Source organism: Astatotilapia calliptera, chromosome 1 (assembly GCF_964374335.1).
Source record: "Astatotilapia calliptera chromosome 1, fAstCal68.1, whole genome shotgun sequence".
Taxonomy (NCBI): Eukaryota; Metazoa; Chordata; class Actinopteri; order Cichliformes; family Cichlidae; genus Astatotilapia; species Astatotilapia calliptera.
Window position 1 is genome coordinate 27,321,839 of NC_137422.1, and position 22,878 is coordinate 27,344,716.

The 22,878-nt window shown below is 41.6% G+C and overlaps 1 protein-coding gene across 2 annotated transcripts in view; it reads right to left on the reverse strand.

Moving 5' to 3' along the window:
- kif26ba (kinesin family member 26Ba) overlaps positions 1-22,878 on the reverse strand; it is a 100,340-nt gene that overhangs the window by 48,594 nt on the left and 28,868 nt on the right. For both annotated transcript variants that reach the window (XM_080303291.1, XM_026171119.2), the window contains exons 2-3: positions 19,237-19,908; positions 2,767-2,948 (exon numbers count right to left, since the gene is read on the reverse strand). In XM_080303291.1, the coding sequence (XP_080159417.1) occupies positions 2,767-2,948; positions 19,237-19,908 (854 nt within the window). The remainder of the gene's footprint in view (positions 1-2,766; positions 2,949-19,236; positions 19,909-22,878) is intronic.

The window sequence follows — 22,878 nt, forward strand, 5'->3', positions numbered from 1 at the left end:
CACAGACAGATTGCTACTAATGAAAGATATTACTCACATGCACATTAGCAAAGGTAAAGGAAAGGTCAATGTAGAAACTGAGAAACTGTTAATAAAACGGGGAGAACAGGAGAGTTGTGAAAGAACAATAGGAGAGGAAGGAAGGGGATAGAGGAAGAAGAGAGCAATTAAGGGAGAGAAAAAAGAGAGGCGACAGAAAGAGGAGCCTGAAGGAAGATAGGGGATCAGGTGAGTGGAGATATAGCGGACACAGGGATTTTGCCATGTGTAGACAGTGAGCAAGGGGGAAATTGTGTGCGTGTATACCTGTGTGTGTGTCTGTGTGTCTGATAAGAGTGTCTGTATGCAGTTCACATCTGAGAGTAAAGACCAAGATAGGCAAAGGATTTACCACCACTGCATGGCTGCATCCACTGAAGGTAAACACACACAGAGTCAAAAATCAGAGGTGACACCAGGTGAGCACATTGGTATTTCTCTGCCAATTAAACCGAATTCCTTCACAGACACAAAATACACAAATAAAACAGACCCACTGACACTGACATCTACAAACACATCCCGGCAAACCATTAAACAAACTGGATTCTTTCACTTACAAGGTTCACGCTCATAAATTGACCAAAGACAGCTGGCTTTATGTTTGTAATGTCAACCAGATGTGCGTGGGTTTGTGTAATATGGCCTTGATACTCGGCAGTTCATGGGGTCAAAGAAGGGAGCGCGTGCATGTGTTTGGGTGTCTTCCAGTACAATTTACGACCGGTTGCTAGTGCTTTGAAAGATAGACAGCATTATGTCTGCACCACTGATGCCCGACACTTATATATCAAACACAGGCACACACATTTCATTATCTGCAGATTTAGAGGGGAGAAGACGCGTGTGAGGGAGTGAGAAGGAAAACCATCAGTATCATTTAAAATGTGATTTAAGGCAGCTCATTAGATACGACATGTCAGCAATGCTTCAGACACTGTGACACACTCATGGTGCGGTGTCACCCATGAATAATTTACTCGTTCATTTTGAGCTTGCCATGTTTTTTCATCAATAATTTACCCATATTACCCGTGTCTTATTTATGTTGTGCTGCTCTGCATTTCTCCAGATTTGATTACACAGTTCATCGAAGACTGATGACTGGATCGTTGATAGACACACAACCCAACCAAGAGATAAGTGAGTACTCTTTTGTGCATTATACTGTATAATAGTATTCCATTTTTTCATCACCTTTATCTTACAATGAGATTATTTGTCAGCCCATTATTTTAATTCCTCCTGCTTCATTGAACCAATTGAGAATAAAGAGGCGACGTCCTGAATGAGGGGATTTCTGGACCTTTAAACTCAGAACAAACTAAACTAAATGATGAGACTTGCATAAATGAACTAATGAGTTTGCCATTTCTGTGCAACAATAATAAGTCTACTACTCTACAAAATGCCACTGAATCCCAAGAAAGTGATGGTTGTGCGATTAAATGAGATCGGTAGTGCTGTGAGTAGGGCTGCCACAAACAATTATTTTGATAGTCGACTAGTCACCGATTATTTTTGCGATTAGTCGACTAATGAGATCATGCATCCATTGGAAGTAAAACGTACAGCTTATTGCACCAGCATGCATCTGCTCTTATATAAATATCATTAGCTTACAGCTTGAAGTGTTTACGGTATGTGCTAACTAAAAATAAAGACAAGATGATAGTTTATTAAAGTTTAATGAAATCTGCAGATTGTTTCGTTGGAGTTTAATAAACTCAGTCTCGTTTGCTCCTTGCTATTTAAAATATAACAGGACACCGGAGTATATTCTCGAGCATCTCACACTTCTGATAATCAGTTGTCTGCTTGACGTTTATTCAGCTGTGTAAAAACTATAACTTTATTTCTCAGCCAAACCGATTTACTCAGGAATAAATAAAATACAAAAAAAAGCCAAACAATAACATTTCTACGTTATCTAAGTGACTCATATATCGTGTTTAACCTGAGTAGCGAAAGACGGCGGTGGCTTTGAAAACGATTTGCAGGGAGTCCGGTGTTCTCACGGGCTCTAGTGAACCTTGAACCCCGGCTAACTATCGAGCTAGTGGGTAACAGATGTCTCCGAAAACGTCGGAGCGCTTTTGAAAATATGTGGTGTCTTGATAAACTGAGCAGATATTTGAGGTTTACACAGCTACATTATCGCATGAAAATATGTTAAACTTTATTTTGTGACCCAAAAAGAATAATAAGAGTAATATTAAAACTAACTAGCCATTGTTGGCAACTGCGCTGGGCCGCACTATGAATTGTGGGACACAGCTTCTTCTTCTTCGGGGTTTAACGGCATCTGGCATCCTTGTACATGCAGTGCTGCCATCTTCTGTTTCAGTCCGTTATTACACTCTTAAATACTACTACTTATTCCTGCGTCTTTTGGGATCTTACAAAGCTTCAAACGACGAGTCGGCTATTAAATCAGTCGTCGACGATTTTGATAGTCGACGTAATCGTGACTAGTCGACTAATCGTGGCAGCCCTAGCTGTGAGTATGCAGATTCCCTGGCTTTCCGTGCTTTAGTCAAATTTAAATACAAAAGAACAAACGCAGCAGATGTTCAGATATATTTACAGCTCTGGAGAGAAATTCAATACTGCACCTGATCACGTTTAATTACAATGCCTGCTTGTTGGAATGATTCGTGGAGTGTATGGATCAGATGAGAGAGGTGATCTTCTTGGCTTTCACTCAGTGCGTAAAGTGAATCTTACCTGGCAAAGAAAGAGGCAGCGGCGGAGGTGGCAGTCGCTGCTGTGGTGGTTGCAGCTGGAGTGTGAGAGGGAGAGTTTGTATGTGATGATGAATTTGTGTGTGAGGGCGAGTGTGTGTTGTAGCGGTTCAGGGCAGCTTCGGTAATTCCCTCTCTGGAGACTTCTGAGATCATCTGGGAGATCTGATGAGAGAGAAAGACTTTTTTACTATAATTGACAAAACCAACAAGAGTTAAATAATAAATAAAAATACTAATTAATTAACAATATCCACAGGGCCTGGAGACTTAGACACTGTTGATGGGAACTTCACATTTCATTACATGATAAATTATGCAGTAGGAATGAGACAATTTCCAATTTTTGGGAGGCACTGCTCCGAGGCTGGTATTAACGTGTTGCTGTCACACACAGAAATTATGACTTTAGTGGAGACTGGACAAAATTTCATAGAGATTTGGAAAGATTGTGTGCAATTAACAACATTAGTGTTAACAGTGAGCGCTAACAATAATTTTCACAGCAGTGGCTGAAATGTGAAAATGTAAAAACCCATCAAAGACACAGTGAAAGAGAACAAGAACAGACGACTGAAGGAAAATCAGAAACAAAGACTGGCAGCAGAGTCAGTATTTGCTGCTCGCTTCTCCCACCCAGTCAGACGTGATAAGACTTTGTCTCATGAATACTTTGATTGTGCTAACTTTGTGCATGTACTTCATGACAAACAAACTGCACGCACGCACACACACACACACACACACACACACACACACACACACACACACATGACTGCTATTTATCTCTACCCTTGTCTTTTCCAGATGGTCAGATATGAGAACACAGTCTGGTTTTCCCCACCCATTTTGTTTCCTGTTGAAGGATAACTTATTGCATGCCCCTATGTGTGTGTGTGTGTGTGTGTGTGTGTGTGTGTGTGTACAGAAAACCTCTCTAGTGATCAAAGTGAACCAGCAGCAGAATGTTGTCTGCATCCTAAACAGACATAAACAAAGAAACAAAGACACTCTCTCCTTGGTTTCTTTCTTTCAACCTCATGTATACTTTTGTCAGATCGACCCTTCCTTCTTCTCCTCGCTATTCCCTGTTTTTATTAATAATCTTAACATATCTAGCTGCATTCTCTCTGCAGGGTTGTTGTGCCATCATAAGCTATATCCATATTTGTGATTTATTATTAGATCAACGCTCGTACCATTTGCCTTTTATTAGACAGAAGAAAGACAGCGTGGATAAAAAGGGAAAGCCCTTTGTACTCATAATGCTCTAAATAAATTACATTTGCTTTCTTGACTGAGTTACTGTTTTTATCAAGTGCACAAGACAAACTTGATGTAATGTGTAAGATACAGAATCTGAAATGAAAATACACTTATTGAGGTGGAATGGTTGCTAAAATAGTTACTTTAGCACTCCTCTTGGAGTGGCAGTAAGGCTTTTTACTTCTGATAACTACAAAAAATACATTTACATAGCTAACCTGCCATATCTAATCAGTTAGATATATTAGATATCTAATGTTTTGTTTCAGGGTTCACATGGTATCTGTGGAAACTTTTCAAGCTACCTTACAGCAGTACAGTTCTGCACTGAGTGTTGTCATGTCCATCACAAAAAATTGATGTACCGTAATTGTCGGGCTATAAGCCGCTACTTTTTGCACAAGCTTTGAACCCTGCGGCTTTTAGTCAGGTGCGGCTTTTCTATGGATTTTCCATGATTTTTGTGATATCGTAAGACGATTTGTTTTGTTTGTTCCGCTGTTGTACGGCACTACGTTGCCTGGCGGAAGGATCGGGGTTCAAGAGTGGTATGTTAGTCACATGTCCGTCCGCCAGGCAACGTAGTGCCGTACGAAGTAGCGCGAAAAACAAACTTCAAAGTAGCGCTACGCATTCAGCGGGAGGCGTGGATGACGAGCGGCGATAAACTTGCGAAAAGCAAGTTATGCCCAACTCCACCGGTGGATTCTGACAGCGTGGAAAAGTGCGAAAACATCCACGATCACCAACGGATTTTGAAGGGCTGGACTGCTGCATGATGGAGAGGAGGACACCGCCACGGCCCTTCTGAGGGTGTTCGACTCTGACACTGACAACGAGGATTTCTTTGGTTTTGAAAGTGATAACGAAGGAGAGAAGCGGAGAGTGGATGACGAAGCCATCCTGAGCCTGTTTGTATCCGACATTGGAGAAGAGGACTTTGGTGGTTTTAGAGCGCAGGAAGAAGAGAAAGATGGTGGTGAATGACTGACTTTTCTTCTTGTTAAAGCCGTGTCACTGCACCTGAGCCTAAAAGGTAGTCCGAATCTATTTTTCTGGTGTGCTGTAGGTTACTGTTATGTACTACATGTGCAAATATGTACCCATAACTTGTTTTTCAAAATATTAATAAAAGGGGTGTGTCTCCAAACAGCCATCTCTTTCCTGACAATTCCCTTTGTGCATATTCTCTTACATATGATAAGTCAACATTGAAACACCTGCGGATTTTAGTCAGGTGCGGCTAATGTATGTACAAAACAGGGTTTTCCCCTGATTTTAGCTTGTGCGGCTAATATTCAGGTGCGCTTTGTAGTCCGGGAAATACGGTAGTTGCTTGAGACAAAAAATAAGTCTCTCTTTATTTCTGTCTTTCTCTCTCTCTCACTCTCTCTCTCTCACTCACACACACACACACACACACACACACACACACACACACACACACACACACACGTTAAGAAGAACTGATATAGCACAATTATCTGATTTGAATGTGAGTTTGTTACAGCTGCATGTACTCTATGCCGTATGTGTTTATGGGTTTGTGCATGCATGCGTGTGTTAAAGCAAATCATTCATGACACAGATATGGATTATTGATTATAGTTCTTTATGTGCTGCCTACATCAAGACAGCAAAGCACCTAAATCATGACCACACACTCCAATAAAGGAATTATAGCTTTTGTGTGTGTTAATGGAAGTCCCTTTGAATATGTCTATATGTGCTCTTGCCATGCGTGTCTCTGCATATGTGTGTACCTGTGCGCTTAAATCAGCTCCAACGTGTTTATATTTATTGCTGAGGGCTGCTGGGGTCCAAGCTCACCACCTGCTGCCTTGATAAATTACCTATTGTAAATGAGATGCCTCTATAGTTTATATACCACACACCTTTGTACATTTACAGCTGCTTCAAAAGCTCTGACCTGGCTTGGTGCTCCTGCATTATTAAACGAGCTGCGAACATATGAAATGAAGGTCCAGCGAGCTACAGGACTACCTGCGCTTTTGTACTGGCTACTCATAAATTCTGATGAATAAAATAAGGAAAACTACTAACACAATGTAAAAAAAAAAAACCCACTGTCCCACACAATGTTATTATGCAAACTAGGTGGTTTAATAATGTATAGCTTTGAGTGCTGGTGCTGCAGTTCAGACCACCAAGGCTGGACAGACATAGAGACACCAGTTTATAGCCTACAGTCACTGCATATGATTTAAGAGTCCACAGCTATGATACTGGCTCAGGGAGAGTCTACTGAGAGTGTGCAATATGTTTAGTGGTGCTATGATCTAAAAGCCTAAATCATGGAAACATGTTGACAATGGCAGTGCTAATGTGTAGCAGGTTAATGTTAATGTTAGTGTGGGTAAACACAAGTATAGCTGAGGCTGATAAAAATGTCCCTTTTGAACTTACCCAATCTCACCTCTCACCAAATGTGGTGTGTCTTTGGTCGGGTTAGGCATTGCTCTTCTTTTACTAAATTAGTGCTCAGGTGACCTGTAAGTTTTGGCCAGACATGCTGGCATTAACAGGAAGAAAGTTCTTTCAGGCGACCATTTAACTTTTAAAGCAGACCCTTTCTTTAAAATATTGTCATGTTGCAATACCACTTACACTTTACTGCCATTCACACTAATCACAGCAGAGCCCCTGACTATCACCAAATGTGGTATAGCTGAGCTGTTTGCACTGATGTTCTTTGTAATCTACCCTTTTCATTAACATGTAATTTCCAAAAAGCAGCAAATTCCAGAGCTAAAGTAACAGTGAAAGTGCCTTTCCTCAAATTGCCACCTAAGGCTGGCTATAAAAGTGAGTCAATCCTTGGACATTCCTGTTAAAATGCCCAACTTTACAACGGAAATGATATGTTTATAGCCTGGTATTAAAAAAGGTTATTGTCTGTGTGTATTTTAAGGTCTAAGCATCACATAATCTACTAGTTTGCTCTCTCCACGTCTGAGGATTTTTGTGTTGTCCATCTGAACCTCTCCTCTTAATTGGCTCACACTCTTGGGTTTGCTTGGTTCAGCTCACTGTCTGGTCTCAGCAACTGTTAACAACAGCATTATACTTCTGTCCTCAGCCTCCACACCTTTTTTGTAGCTGACTGTGTGTTCCCTTGTGTTACATCTGAGACTTTGCCAAGTGCTGTTATTGGTTTGTAATGGGATTTTTTGTGTGTGTGTGTGTGTGTGTGTGTGTGTGTGACTGCATCTGTGCAAATAGACTAATTCAGTTTTATTGTACCACTGAAGCAGAAGCAGTGAACTACCTTTTCTTTTACACAATTTTCTCATCTGTTTCTCAGAAGACGGATCTGTTTCTTTAGTTATTTTGCACTTGATGCAATCGCAAGTAAATTTCTTTCAGTTATTGTAACCTTTCTTTTTACATGCGCATGGCTGAATAAATATTACACTTGAAATTCGTGTTGACACTCTGAACTGGCAGCTGGGGCAGGACCCTCCTTTATATCTTTCCGTTATGCTTCCTCATGACTAGACAGAGCTGTAACAGAGTCTGAGCTTTGACTGACAGGTGCACAGATGTAGGCAGCTGTAGCTGATATCTGTCTGCTAAGCTTCACCTCTTGAACTCGTCCTCTTGCGTTGTTAGTGTCATTTATTTGAATTACCTCCTAATTATTAATCAAACATTTACTATTAATTAACTACTAATTAAACTACCGTCAGGGCTAAAATCATCATGAGATTTCAACAGTTTTGCTGTGTTTCTCTGTAGCAGTGGTGTGGTAATGGGTGCCTTATCTCTGTCATTAAGCCAGTCACTATTTGAGAGCTGTCATATTAATCCTACATGAGTGCTGCGCATACAGAAAATTGATGGTCACCTGGCTAAAGCATTTACATAGCATTTTGGATAAAGTACTCATTAAAGTAAATTATGTCCCATTCAGATTTCCCCACAGGACACAAAGGCTGAGCTGCTGTCTCTATACTTTACAATAAATTAGGTTATCCTACATTGAATGAAACTTTAATGATTCCTGTGGGGATATTAGGTCACAGCAGCAGATAAAAGGATATAGATAACAGCAGGACAAATTGAGATGACTGAGGATAATGCAACAGCCAGAGGTGAAAATAATGCAGCTAATCAATGAAAAACACAGCATCTGACTGTGTTTTTACAAAATAGCCTGATCCTATGACTGTATCAGTCAATGCGGGACTTTGACAAATGTGATATTAGATTTTCCAGGTTATTAAATTTAAAAAAAAATACAATAGCACACTATACTTCTGTAACTTTTACACTTTTCCTCTATATTATTTCAGTAATCCACATCTCTCACTCCCCTCTCGGAAAACAATAACAGCTGACCAATTCATCTTCATTACATCACAAAGACCATTTCCCCAGCATTTACCTTACTCATCAGTCTCTCTTATTTTATTCTTTCTCATATTACAGGCGCCCAAAATACAATCTGCACCTTCAGTTTTGTATAAGGGGAATAGAAATTGTGTGTTGTGTGTCCACACGCGTGTGTGGTCCTGTCTGATCTTATCGGTGCAATAAACACAATCTGTAAAACCATCTAAGCACTTACTTGAGTGGTTTGGCGGAAGAGAGAAAGAGGCCGCTTGTTCAAAATTAAAGTGGGGGAGGAAATGCGAAAAAATAAAGAAGTGAGCACACGGAGAAGGATGTTTATTTATTTCTCACAGAGGTGGTAGAGTTACAGAAGCAGGAGTTTATGTGTCAAACTATGAAGGAAAAGAAAGTAAGCTTGGAGGAAACAGAAACCCAGTCATGAAACGTAGGCAATACATAAAGGGAAATGACAGAAATGGATGTTGAGAGGGAGTAAATTATCGATATATTTGTAAACCTGAATCCTTAACACCCATAATGAGGCAAGGGGGTTAAAGGCTCAAGTGTCCTTAATGTCAAAGGGCAAGAAAATATTGGAAACACATTTTTAATGTAGTAAATTTGACGCCAGAGTTGTTCTACTCTGATGTAGGTGTTCCTAATAATTTGGCCAGAGAATGCATGAGAGATAGAAAGCGACTGTGAGAGAAGGAGAGAGGAGATGAAAATGAGATCTGTTTAGTTATATGATATATTACATAACAACATTAATACCTAAAGAGGGAGTCGCTTTAACAGGAAGGAAGTGGTTTGGTTACCCCCAACAAAGCATAATACTTCGCAAAATGTGCAAGAACATGGTTCCTGTTAAGGTAGCAACAACAATCTTCTTTCATCTGTTGATATGCGAACAGCTGCTTATGTGCGACCCAAAATTAAACAAATAAAATGACTGAGCATCGCTGGAGCACTCACTAGTTACACTCCATATGGTGGATGTAAATCACAGATGCAGTTACATGGCGAAAAATGAGTTCTGTAAATAAAAAGCTATAGGCAACAGTATTAGGCTGTTATTTATGGTAGCCCTGAGAGGCCAAACGGACTGCAATTTAAGAAAAAAACCAGCAATAACAAAAAATGCTGCAAAAGCACACAAAACACAACGGTATTAGGAAAAATTACAGTGGAAATAGGAAAAAACAGATTTCCAAAAACACAAGTGTTTCTGGGGAGACAATAATGCGACGGTCCAATTGCAGGAACCAAAATATGCCAAGAATTGCGCTGGGAGACACTTAAAAGAGGTGGAGGATCTATTTTGTGTTTTGTGAGGAAAGAAAAGATGAGAGCTAAGTGTGTTAGCTTAACTATTAGCCTAAATATCTGTCATCAGTATTATATGAATCATAAAAAAAAAGACGCCTACCATGTTTTGGGTTTCTCCAACTGGTTCGTCGGGTTATTGTCTCCCCAGAAACACTTCCTTTGTGTTTTTTCCTATTTCTGTTTTCGTTTTTCCTATTTCCGTTGTGTTTTGTGTGCTTTTGCAGCGTTTTTCTTATTGCTGGTGTTTTCTTAAGTTGCAGTCCATTTGGCCTCTCAAGGCCACTGTAGTTATTGTATAATTTCATTTAAAAGTCCCTGGGATAACATTCCCTAGGCTACTTTGTGCTTACATTTGACTTATGTTCTGTCACTACTACTATATTGTAATGCTTCTTCTACTGTTGGCAACTTTTTTTGTAATATCTTCATATATGTTATTGGAAATTTTCTTGAAATGTTATGATATCATTTTGAGGCTCTATTGCCCACTCCTACCATCCAGATTTACACAGTAGGTCAAACCTTCAGTTCACAAACTTCTCTAATGCGTAGACCAACTATTATTATAGTCTGGCAATAAAAACATATTTTATACAAAACAATATGATTGCAAGCGTGTTCTTTATTTGACATCCTGTTTCTCTCAGATAAACGGAAACAATCCATACACAATAGGCGCAACAGATTCACGGTAAATTAGAAAAGCTAATCTAACCACTGTTGGAATCACACAGAAGCGCACACAGAGGCGCACACACCACACTGTATAAACCTGTTTTCAATTAGCTGCTTGAAGGACAGCACGAGGGCAGAGGTAATGTTGGATTAGCGTTTTCATGCTAGAGAGAGGAGTGAGACACACAGATTCATTCTACCAAAACACTCCCATAGCAAGCCTGCAAAGCTAAAGTGAGCCTTTGATATGGACGTGATTTTTATAGACAGTTTGGTTTGTCACAGAATGAGAAGCTCTGTCAACAAACTAATTAAAGGACCACATGTCACTGAACTCTGCTTTTAATTTAGAGGCTCAGACATTTACTTCAGACACTGAGCAGCTTATAAAAAACATAAATAAATAAAGACCTTTAGACCATTATATGTTACTGGTCACCTTTTTCCCTTACAACAATAGAGATCCATCAAAGTTAAAAAATTATCAAACTGAAAAAGTTAGTGTAATTGCCCCAACTTTTATGTCCTTTTGTTATTCAAGATTTTAAAATTGTGATTTTTATTAAAGCTTTTCTCTCTTTAGGTTTTATGATTTTCTTGTAGAAACTGACTGGTGGCACTCGCAGGGATCATTCCATCATTTTGATCCACAAAACCCACAATTTTTATGTGTCTGCACACAGAGCCTGACAGAGCCCACTTCTGTAGACCACCTTTGTGAGATCCATCTCCAAACAGAGTTTTAGGTTCTGTTGATAGCTACAGCGAAGAAAGCCTAGGTAGTCTGAACTTCATTTGTAGTATACTCTTCTGGCCTTTTGTGTAGCATTTTGGATTTCTTCCCTTAGGGTGGATTTTGAATGGGCTCTGTTATTTTGTTTTACTTTATCTCCCAACTAAAGGCGTGTTTTCAGTTTATTCCATTTGTCTCTCAAGTCCGCACTGAGTCCTCAGCCTGTAACTTATGACATACAGTCAGTGCACTTAAAAAGTTAGTGAGTCTACCAGCGCAGAGCAAGTCTACAAGACTGAACTTGGCTAAATAAAAAGTGTGTTAATCAAGAATATAACATTATCTGTCCATGTGAAAATGTCTGTTGTTGCCATCTATGTGCATGACCCAAATGCAGGGCGCGCAGACAAAACAGTGTAATGTAAAATCTGACCTTTTGAGTCAGGAGACAAAGTCTATGAAAATAACCCAAACATAACAAAATTCAACAGCTTTAAATAGCAAAACAAATGCAAGGGACACAGACACTCTGATTGGGGATATATAAATATACATTGCTATACAAGAGGTAATTAGGGATGGTGAAAAAGCCTGTGGTGAAAGGATGCAGCTAAACCTAAGAAAATGACAAAGGAAGTAAAGTGAGATAAAAATCCAACAGCTACCAAAATAAAACATGAAGTAAGCCACAACTGAACTAAGAAACAGAGACAAGACTGATGGAGGGACAGGAATGAACAGAGGGAAGAACTAAGAACTGGAGACTCAACAAAGAAAAAAGAAATCATAAAACATACTCAAAGCAAAATGAACTATGAACTCACAGAAAATTCAAAACCATGGCTCCATAACCCAGGCATCATTACAGCCTAGTAAAGAAATTCCACTTGTTTTCACTGAATTCGTTTCTCCTTTTGTCCTGGACTTCCCATGGAACTGAAAAACAATCCTAATAAATATAAAACGTGGCAGCAGTCACCTCTTAGACTGCTGACCCAGCAAGAATTTTATGTCAGCTATGCCGGCAGACAGGCGGCTTCTTTTCTCTGTCTACCTACAACCGCTCCCTCCCTCTCTCAATTCATCTCTTGTTGTGCAACCCCTGACTATAGACTTTACTGGAGATTTTAATAATTAAAATGAATTAAACCAATAATTCACTTTAATGCGCTGTTGTGAGTAATGTTTCTGAACAATGGGACACACGATTCTCATAAATCCCACCGATTCCTGCTGCAGCATTTGAGCACAGAAATGCTTTACATTCCCTGCTGTCGGTCTACGTATTTGTGTTAGGATGCCTGGGTCGTCGACCCAGGGTTTTTGAGTTTTTGATATTATTTATACTTCCTAGTTTTTGGTTTCTTTGAGTTCCGTCTTATGGCTTATGTCTCTGTCGTCTTTAGTTGCTCTGTCTCCCCTATCACCTGCATCCCCTTGTCTAGTTCGCGTCTATGTGTATCTTAAGTTCCTATATCCCCGTGTTCAGTCAGTGTTTGTGTCTGCCCTGTTCCCACGTCTCTGTTCCCTTTGTAGTGCCTGCATGTGAGTCTGTGTCTTTGTTCAGTCTGTGTTATGTGTTTCCTGTTTTACTTTGAAGGTCTCTGTCTTTTCTCAGTGTGTTCAGTTTATGCTTCTTTGGTCTCGTCAGTTCTGATTTGCCCCAGCTGTGTTTCCCTCCTGTTACCCATTCCCTGATTGCTCCCTCTGTGTATTTAAGCCCTGTGTTTCTCTGTGTCCGTGTCGCGATCTACCGTTTTCCTAGCTGTGTGTTCTGTCATTCCTCCAGTTTAAGTTTGTTTTGAGTTTTTTTCAGTTATGTTATATTTTTGAGTACCAAAGTAAAGCCTTTTTGAGTTCACGTCTGTCTCCGGAGTCTGCACCTTGGGTCCTATTCCTGCCTGCACACAGCCACACCTAACAGAAGATCGCGACCAGAACATGGACCCCGCAGACTCTTTTTCCTCGGAGTACAACACTGAGATGGAGCGGATGGTGAGCCTGCTTGACCGCATCGCCCAGTCCCCTGATTTAAGGACCATGGCAGTGGGGCTGAGTGCGGTGGAGGCCATCATTCGGTTTAACCCCCAGCTTAGCCAGTTTGCTAAGGACACTAAGTTGGACGACACCATTACTGCCTGGAGAGAGCAAGTCAAGGCTGGTGAGCTTGCTCTCTCTCTCTCTCTACATCTTCCCCACCGTTACTCCAGGACTACACACACTTTCCTTCTGTTTCACCACTGCCACGGACTTCCTCTCCCTCCCCACACCAGCTGGGTTCTCGTTCACCTGCCTTTTTCCTGGCAGCCATGTGGTCAGAGGATGAGGAGGTGGTCTCTTTTTCTCCACCGGTTCCTGTTTCCTCATCCCGAAGGAAACGGCGTTCTGGCCACCGCCACAACAGAACTGTTGAGCATTTTGACTCTGGACATTCTGACATCACACCCACTTCATCTGTTCTGCAAACTGGTTCTGCTGGAGGGTCCGAGGGGCCCGTTCAGCCTCCTGTCTCCGCTGGAGGGTCCGAGGGGCCCGTTCAGCCACCTGTCTCCGCTGGAGGGCCCGAGGGGCCCGTTCAGCCACCTGTCTCCGCTGGAGGGCCCGAGGAGCCCGTTCAGCCACCTGTCTCCGCTGGAGGGCCCGAGGAGCCCGTTCAGCCACCTGTCTCCGCTGGAGGGCCCGAGGAGCCCGTTCAGCCACCTGTCTCCGCTGGAGGGCCCGAGGAGCCCGTTCAGCCACCTGTCTCCGCTGGAGGGCCCGAGGAGCCCGTTCAGCCACCTGTCTCCGCTGGAGGGCCCGAGGAGCCCGTTCAGCCACCTGTCTCCGCTGGAGGGCCCGAGGAGCCCGTTCAGCCACCTGTCTCCGCTGGAGGGCCCGAGGAGCCCGTTCAGCCACCTGTCTCCGCTGGAGGGCCCGAGGAGCCCGTTCAGCCTCTGTTCCTGCTTCGCCTCAGCCTGGTCCGGCTTCGGCCTCTGCAGCTCCGCCTGGTCCAATCTCCGAGTGTTCAGCTTCGTCTGCTCCTGAGGTCTTCATGCTGTTTGTTCCTGCACGTCCCGCCCGGCCCGGCCTGCTCGTCCTGCACGGCCCGCTCGTCCTGTCCGGCCTGCTCATCCTGCACGTTCTGTCCGGCCGATGACTGGACGTCGTTGCCGTCTTGGACAGCCCTCTGAACTACGCCGCCGTCATGGACGGCCCCCTGAACTACTCCGCCACCAGTGCCTCCCGCCCGGCCGGCCTCCTGACCTGCTCGGTCGCCGTCGCTGCCTCCCGCCCGGCCGGCCTCCTGATCTGCTCTGTCGCCACCGGCGCCTTCTGCCTGGCCGGCCTCCTGAACTGTTTTCTGGGCTCTTGGGCCGTCAGCCTCCGGGCCGCCCCCCTGAACTGCCCGGGTTTGGACTATTGTGCTGTCAGCCTCCAGGCCGGCCCCCTGAACTTTTTGTGAACTGTTTTTCCTGGCTGCCTGCGCCTGTCATGAGCCTGTTTTTTGTTCTGTTGCTTTCCGGGCTCCAGTGTTTGCACTTTTTTTTGTTTCTGGCTCAATGTGTTTCATTTGTTTCGAGCCCTCCATCCTGTTTCCCCCGCCGCCCACCCTGGTTGGGTTGTTTGGAAGCCAGCCCTTAAGGGGGGGGGTACTGTTAGGATGCCTGGGTCGTCGACCCAGGGTTTTTGAGTTTTTGATATTATTTATACTTCCTAGTTTTTGGTTTCTTTGAGTTCCGTCTTATGGCTTATGTCTCTGTCGTCTTTAGTTGCTCTGTCTCCCCTATCACCTGCATCCCCTTGTCTAGTTCGCGTCTATGTGTATCTTAAGTTCCTATATCCCCGTGTTCAGTCAGTGTTTGTGCCTGCCCTGTTCCCACGTCTCTGTTCCCTTTGTAGTGCCTGCATGTGAGTCTGTGTCTTTGTTCAGTCTGTGTTATGTGTTTCCTGTTTTACTTTGAAGGTCTCTGTCTTTTCTCAGTGTGTTCAGTTTATGCTTCTTTGGTCTCGTCAGTTCTGATTTGCCCCAGCTGTGTTTCCCTCCTGTTACCCATTCCCTGATTGCGCCCTCTGTGTATTTAAGCCCTGTGTTTCTCTGTGTCCGTGTCGCGATCTACCGTTTTCCTAGCTGTGTGTTCTGTCATTCCTCCAGTTTAAGTTTGTTTTGAGTTTTTTTTTTTTCAGTTATATTTTTGAGTACCAAAGTAAAGCCTTTTTGAGTTCACCTCTGTCTCCGGAGTCTGCACCTTGGGTCCTATTCCTGCCTGCACACAGCCACACCTAACAATTTGTTGTCTCCCTCACTTTGCTGAAGAGCGCGAGCATGTTGGAGGAGAATTCTCATTTGGCCTGCATTCAATCATCTCCTATTGTAAGACCCAATGAAAGCTCCACTGATGCTAAAACATGAAGCTATGGCTCTGTTTTGTGGTGCAAGCAGCAAAGCAGATCAAATTCTCAGGCAAAGAAGAAATGCAGAGTTTGTCTCCCTGCAAACCCTTATGTCCCAGAATTAAGTTTGTTTAAACATAGTGATGTTAAAATGTCACGTGCGACGGCTTATTATCGCTTGTGTCCTGCTTTAAACCTTCTCTTCATCATTCTGCTCTTTAAATCTAGTCTCTTCATTTCTTCATCTTTATTCCCAATTTTCATTTTCTTGATTATGTCTCCATTCAGCTCCTCCCCCCCATCACCTTCTCTGGCAGGCGTTAGTCTAAATGAGGGTGATTTATTATCGCGTTTCTCCTTTCCTACTGAAGCACCATTACTGCAGACGCCTCGCCAGAAACACAAAGGCTCACTAGGATTTTACAATTCCCAGCGCACATACTAATTCATATACAGAATACAGAATGAGATCATGTAAAGAAGTTCCTACACAGAGCTTCAAAATACGCCGTTTGCACACAATGATGTGCAAGTATGCATGCTGGCTGACACACTCTTATAGCCCAAACCCTTTGCACACACAACAAGGCACACTCACACACAAATATACTCAAAAGTGTATCTAAATGCAAATTACAAAACAGACAAAAAGTAGCCTGAAGGGAATGTATGTGGTAAACACTTTTAAAGGATTTAAATTTTGGACACCCAGGATTAGCATTACCAATTTAGCATCTGACCCATTGTCAAGTACGTTATTATCTTAAGCAATGTCCACATTTTCTTTCCTGAATTTTATGATATCACTATGAAGTGGTAAAATAAAATGTGCATCTGAACCAAAATGTTTTTATAACATTACAGGGATCTTTATCTCTGACCACCAAAATCTAATCTGTTCATGGTTGAGTCGAAGTGAACGTTTGTGAACAGTTTCTAGAATTTCCTTTGTTCAGGCAGCTTTCAAAGGACTGAGATGTGCATACACATGAATGGGGAAACAACAAATGTGACGCAGGCACATAAAAAGCAAAACACCTTCCTGCTTTCATGCTGGCTAAGTTGAAATCAAAGAACATTTTTTTAAGTGGAGCACGGTCAAAAAAGCTACATGAAACGATGAAACTATGAAATGATGTGTAAAATTGAAGTAGCGGATGAAAAAAGTGATGCAAACTGCCCTGAACACCATGTTTGAACAGTTTATTGAACATAAAGATGGTGTATAAATGTACATATGATGTGAAATATCTGATTTTTTTTTCAGTCTCACAATAGTGAAGAATTCTTCCAAAGACTCCTGGATCGTTATCCAGATCAACTCAAAAACATTAATGACTTCTTCTTTGACCCTGCGATAGACTGGCGACCTGTCCAGGGTTTACCCCGCCTCTCGCCCTAATACAGCTGCGATAGGCTCCAGCCCACCCTGATAAGGATGAGCAGAAGAGAATAGATGGCAGGACGGACTTCTAGGTTGAGCCAAGCCACCACATGTGCTGGAATCTTCATGCATAACTTTCTGCACAATCCTGCTAACAGACAGACAAACCTAAACCTCATAACCTAAAAAAAAATGAACGCCTTTTTATTTTCTGAGAAAATGAAATTTAGCAAAAGAGAAATGCTCTTTCAAATCTGAACTCTTTGACTGTAATTCCCACAAAGACATACCAGAATACATAAAAGCCTGCAAACCTAATTTATTCTGACCGGTAGAACATGATAACGAAACAATTCAAGAGAGTGTACAAAGTCATTTCCATCTATCACTCCATCTCTCTGTATCTGATTCTAGTCGTGGGTTGAATAAAAAAATGTAAAAGCAGATGGGATAACAGCAAGATAGAAGAGCGGATGAATATGAAGCAGACAAAGTGTGAGAACGGCAGGAGAGATAATAGGGGCGAAGTAAGGGGAGAGTAAGTGTGAAAGAAAATGAATGAGAATGAAAGAGTGAAGAGGGACTGGGGGTGTATGACATAGAGTCCCCGGAGTCCTAATTATCACTGTATGAATTATTACATCTGTATAACACGTTCATGTTAACACACACATGCACACACACACACACACACACCTCTGGATTTCCCCTGGAGTCTCAGCACCACTGCCTCTCTCCACACACCTCTAGACCACTGTTCACCTAAGGCGATTTCTCCCTCCTACCATCCTCCTTTTTTTGTGAAGTTGTGCTTCTTCCCTTCCTGTATTCTCCTAAAACATTTTCTTTTATCTCTATTTTCCACTTGAATCTTGAATCTTGCTTGGTGCTAACTTAATGCTTGATATCAACATGTTTTGCTTCCCTCTTGTCTCCTTAGTAAGAGTGTTTTTTTGGCATGCAAAAAACTAATTGCACAACGTGTTTTTGCAATTTTAGAAGACACAACCATCAGAAACTAGCATTCTAATATTTGAGTAGAAATAAACACATAAAGAAATTTGCTACTGTGGCGGGGTGTGGTCTGTGGTGCCACTGCAGGGGACGCACCTGAGTGGCATCGGCAACCACGCCTCGCCTGCTTAAAGTGTGGGCTAACTCCTGTCATGATTGTTGTTGTTGGTGTTTGTGTGTTCGGCTGGTGGCTGAAAAGCTCCAGCCATGTGGAAACGACAACCGTTGATGAAAGCGAGTCAATAAAGATGCTGAAAAGCATGAACTTGTCATCGGGTCTGCCGTGGTTTGTTTACAGCTACCGTTTGTCTTTGCAAATATGGACTAAATAAATAAATATTCTTCTTATTTACAATCTCTTTGTTTGGGAATGGCAATGCTTTGAAAAACATAAAGTATAATGTTGTCATCTGTCTACAAACTGGACTGCAAACTGAATTTCTAATATACTTTACGTTTAAACTCGGCTGGTGATCAGACCAAAAGTGCAAAACATAAATGTAAATCCACCATGAGATGCTGTGAGGCCAAATCACTCGAACCAACGTCAGATAAAATATGTGTGAGCTGGGTTCTTTGAGCTGCAGACAGTGAGAAAATCTAAACAGAAGTAGCCTCGATAGAGACACACGATAAACATGGATGTAATCATATCAGCTAGGACGCATCTCAAAACCAAGTGTGAATAGGGTCTCTGTGCTCGGGTCAGACTGAGATATGATCAACAAATATTCCAGAAACTGAGTGGTAAGGATTTTAAAGTAATTGAATTTCTTTTAACATCACTCAGTGTGTTTGGTTCCTATCTCTCCTTCTCTCCTTAGCATGCATGTATCCCACTCAGGAGGCATGTGTCACAGCTGAAAAATGTCCTTTTAGAGCATATTAAGCCCTGACAGCAAAAATCTCTATAATAAAGTACATTTTTAACAGTATCTACATCCCAGTCATAACATTTTTTGTGTTTGCTAGACAGTCAGTCATATATTTATTATAATGGAGGAGAAAACTTTTAGTTTAAATTGTCCTTAGCTCTTTCTGAAGTACAAGAACAAACATTTCACGTAAGTTACGGATGTTAAGTCAAACCTGCAAAATGACCAGTGTAAATGTACCGAACTCCTGCCTAATCTGTCAGACTCACATATAGAGACTAGCCATCTTGCCTGTCATCATTTGATCATATAATGATATAGTTCTGCTGTTTCCATGGTGATATTTGCAATGCACTTGTGGGAAGAATCGGTCCAGATAGTCCAAGATACACACACGCACAGACACATACGTTCCCACCGCCAAAATACACACATCTATAGGTGTTTTACCTGATATGGATAGAGTGTGACTCCTCCATTCGTTCTGTTCAGGTGCTGATGTGCCTGCAGAGCTGCCGTGCTCAGTACTGCTCCAGTCCCATTATTACTGCTGCTACCACCATTATTTCCAGGGCTGTTTACTCCAATCACTGGCTGCTGCTGCCCACCAGATGTCTTTCCTGAACTAGGGGACCCGTTTCTTCTGTCCACTCCACCTCCGAGGCCCAGAGAGCTGGGCTTGGACCCCAGTCTATGCCCTGCACCTTGAGATTGCGGACTGCATGATCCATGGCTAGGGCTTGGTGTTGGGGTCTGGCTGGGAACCGGAGAAGGGGATTGAGAGGATGTGTGGGCAGGCTGAGAAGCAGCAGCAGCAGCAGCTGAGGGGGAGGAAGAGGAAGGGAGAAAGGGAGGCCATTCACGTGACAGAGGCCCTCCTGGTGCTCCTGATGACGGACCCGGAGGTGCTTGAGACCCATATCGTCCACTCAGGGCTGGAGGGGAAGAGGCTGGAGATAAATCCCACTGGTCGAGAGTCAGAACCATCCGCACAGCTTCCTGTTTGAGCTGAGTAAGGTGGGTGGCGCAGACATCGCATCGACTGTCACGCTCGTTCCACGCCCGGCGAGAACTGTTGGGCACCTGAAGTTTATCGTGGAGAAGGAGCGAGAATGAGGGATCCTGGAAGGAGGGAGAGAAAAACAAAAGGAAACATTTAGACTCATGACTGAAGGTTTGAATGAAAGCAAAATGAACAAGAACAGCTGGGAGTGAGATATGTTAAGAAAACCTTTAAGATAACGAAGGATAAGACAGGAGGAAATCATAGCCATGTTGAACAAGTCTTTACTATGAATATTTATAGAAAAACCAAGAAGCATGTTATTCAGCCTCAGGGAAGGAGTGTAGTAAGACAGACACACCAAGTGAACAAACAAGTACACACAAAAACACAGACAGACACACACTATGTCCTCGGGGTCTAAAGGATAAAAGTATGACAGAAGCTAGCAGCAAAACGTTGTCTCATACAGGAATGAAAGCAACTGACCTTATACGATCCCCCCCACCCTCCCTTTTTCTTTCTTTTACTGAATTTTGCTAGTTCAGTCTGATGTGTATGTTGTAAGTGAAATGCATAATGTGACTTTGCACCTTTGAATCATCTGCATATTTGCTTAATAAACAAGCAGCCACTTATTATTACATAAAGTTAGGTGTTTGATTATTAATTTCTATCAATTAGGAATAACTTAATTTATTGCTAAATTTTAAAAACAACCACTTTTCTATTCATTAAGGTTTAGTTAACCATCAGTTTTAGCAATAAGAAAAACAATAAAAAATAAAATTGTGACTGTTTCTTTTATATTTATGTCTCATAATAGAGTTGAATGAATGTATTTATTGCACACTAGATGGAATAGCATTTAAATTAATACAATTTCAAACAAATAAAACCCACTTTTTTTTCCAGTGGTTTTTTCCACTGCCACCAGCTCTTTACCTTCTTTTTTTTTTGACATATTTCATCTGTTTTATGCCATATAATGGATAAACCATAACATTAAATGGTAATTGTCTAGAGATACAATGAAGATTTGTATACAGATTATATGTATACAATTGGAAATAAAAATAGCGGATCCAAACATTATATTTTCAGTGGGAAAATGAGACTACAACCCAGAACAAAGTTCATCTGTGATTTTTAACAACAACAACAAACAAAAAAAAAACAGATCAGGGGTAATATTAATTGTATTTAAAGTATGATCATATACATTAAAAAAGTAAGCACACCATGGGAGGATCAACACATCAATCTTTGGTCATTTAGCAGCAGACCGGCAGAAAATAACTATATCTCCTGAATCAAATACCCAAAACTCCAATCAGTACACATGCTGTTGAAAAAGGCAAACTATGCTGTATATGTATGCAAAGCATCTTCAGTTTTGACACTACACTTCTTACTATACATAAATAACCTTTTCATTAAGGAACTTTATTTCATTAAGAAGGCACACTAGATGTTAGTAGATTCTGTAGGCAAAAACATACATGCACATAGCTTAACACCACACAGTGGGGGTGTAGGGGTGTCCACACAGGAAGAGATTCACTTGTCACACTTAAGCCCATTGGCATGAAACTTTTAAGTCACTGGATGTCACTCACTATACAGTGTATCTGGTTGCCACATTACTACAAATCACTTCCTGTTGGGATACCATTTAAGAGTGCTCCTCTAAAGATAGTCCTCTTAACACCTTTATACTAAAGTAGCTTCTATAGAAAAACAGTGCTCCTTTTCTCTATACTTTGTTCAACCTGTTCACCCAAACAAAAAGCCTTACTTTTAACATCATGATTGATATGATTCTGTAATAAGTATACAGATAAATAGATAAATCAGCTCTTTAGGTAAGTTAACCTGACACAGACACCACATATGAAAAATGTCAGCATTAAAGGCACTGAGGTGTAAAAACAGTGTGTTGTGCCTTTTTTGGTTAGAAAAAAATGTGAAGAAAAAGAGACTCATACTATAGGTTGAGTCAATACTTACATATTTATATTGCGCACAATGTAAACCAACAGTTAAACATGAGCAATGGAAGAAAAAACCAAAGTAACACGGGTCAGTTTGTTTATTTTTCTCTTTTATATCCTTTATATCTCTCTTTTTAAACTTTTTTCCGGTTACTCTTTGTGGATGCGTGTGTGAGAACAATTATTGTGTGCAGAATCACGATATTCATCCAATCTCTGTGGACTTATCTGTGCCTTTGTGCATAGATATTTGTATATTAAAAGGTGCGTGTTGAGCCTGTATATGTTTTTCCAGACTAATTGGAACCACTTGGATAGAGCAAAGCCACTTTAAATCTCCTGCCATGACTCTTTGGACTCAATATCAAAGTTAACAAGCACACGCACACCCTGATACAGATCTGCATCTAAACCTCATTTGACCCTGGTGAAATTTTTTTTTTTTTTAGGTTTTCCATAAAGCATTAAGGTCTTTATCTTGCAAAGGTCATTAAATAGAAATGGCTTTTCCTCATAAAATTTAGCTTTGCTTAGGACCCTTGAGACTTATGGTAGGATTCAAATGACTGTGATTTTGTGAGCTTATTATTCACCCAAATGCAGGTGTGGTGTGCATGTCTGCTTCAGAGCTCTGTAATTCAATTAAACACCTGTGGTAGATGGTGCTACAAAGTGCAACCTTCCTGCTTTCAACTAGCCCACCTCTTGTGTAACAGGATGCGCATCCTCGTTCCCTTTTCTGCCTAAGTGATAGTTACAGACTGAGTGCATGGTTAAATGTAAAAACCATCTCATGGCATTTTAACTTAGAAAAGATTGAATAAGAACCGAGAGCATCACTTCTCTGCTATTTTATGTGCCTCGGGATGTACTCACCCTAGCATGAATCTTTTCTAAAGGATGCTATTACCAAGCACTGCAGCATCTCAGAGCCATTGCTTTCAAATCTCGTTTTTGGTAAAGATTCATACAGCTGTTTAAATAACCCAAGACACAGTAATGTATGCGCAAACACTTCAGTCTCAACAGTTGGGACCTTTGTCTGAACATCACAGTACATCATGCCAAGAAGATGTGTATGCACAGTATTTACCA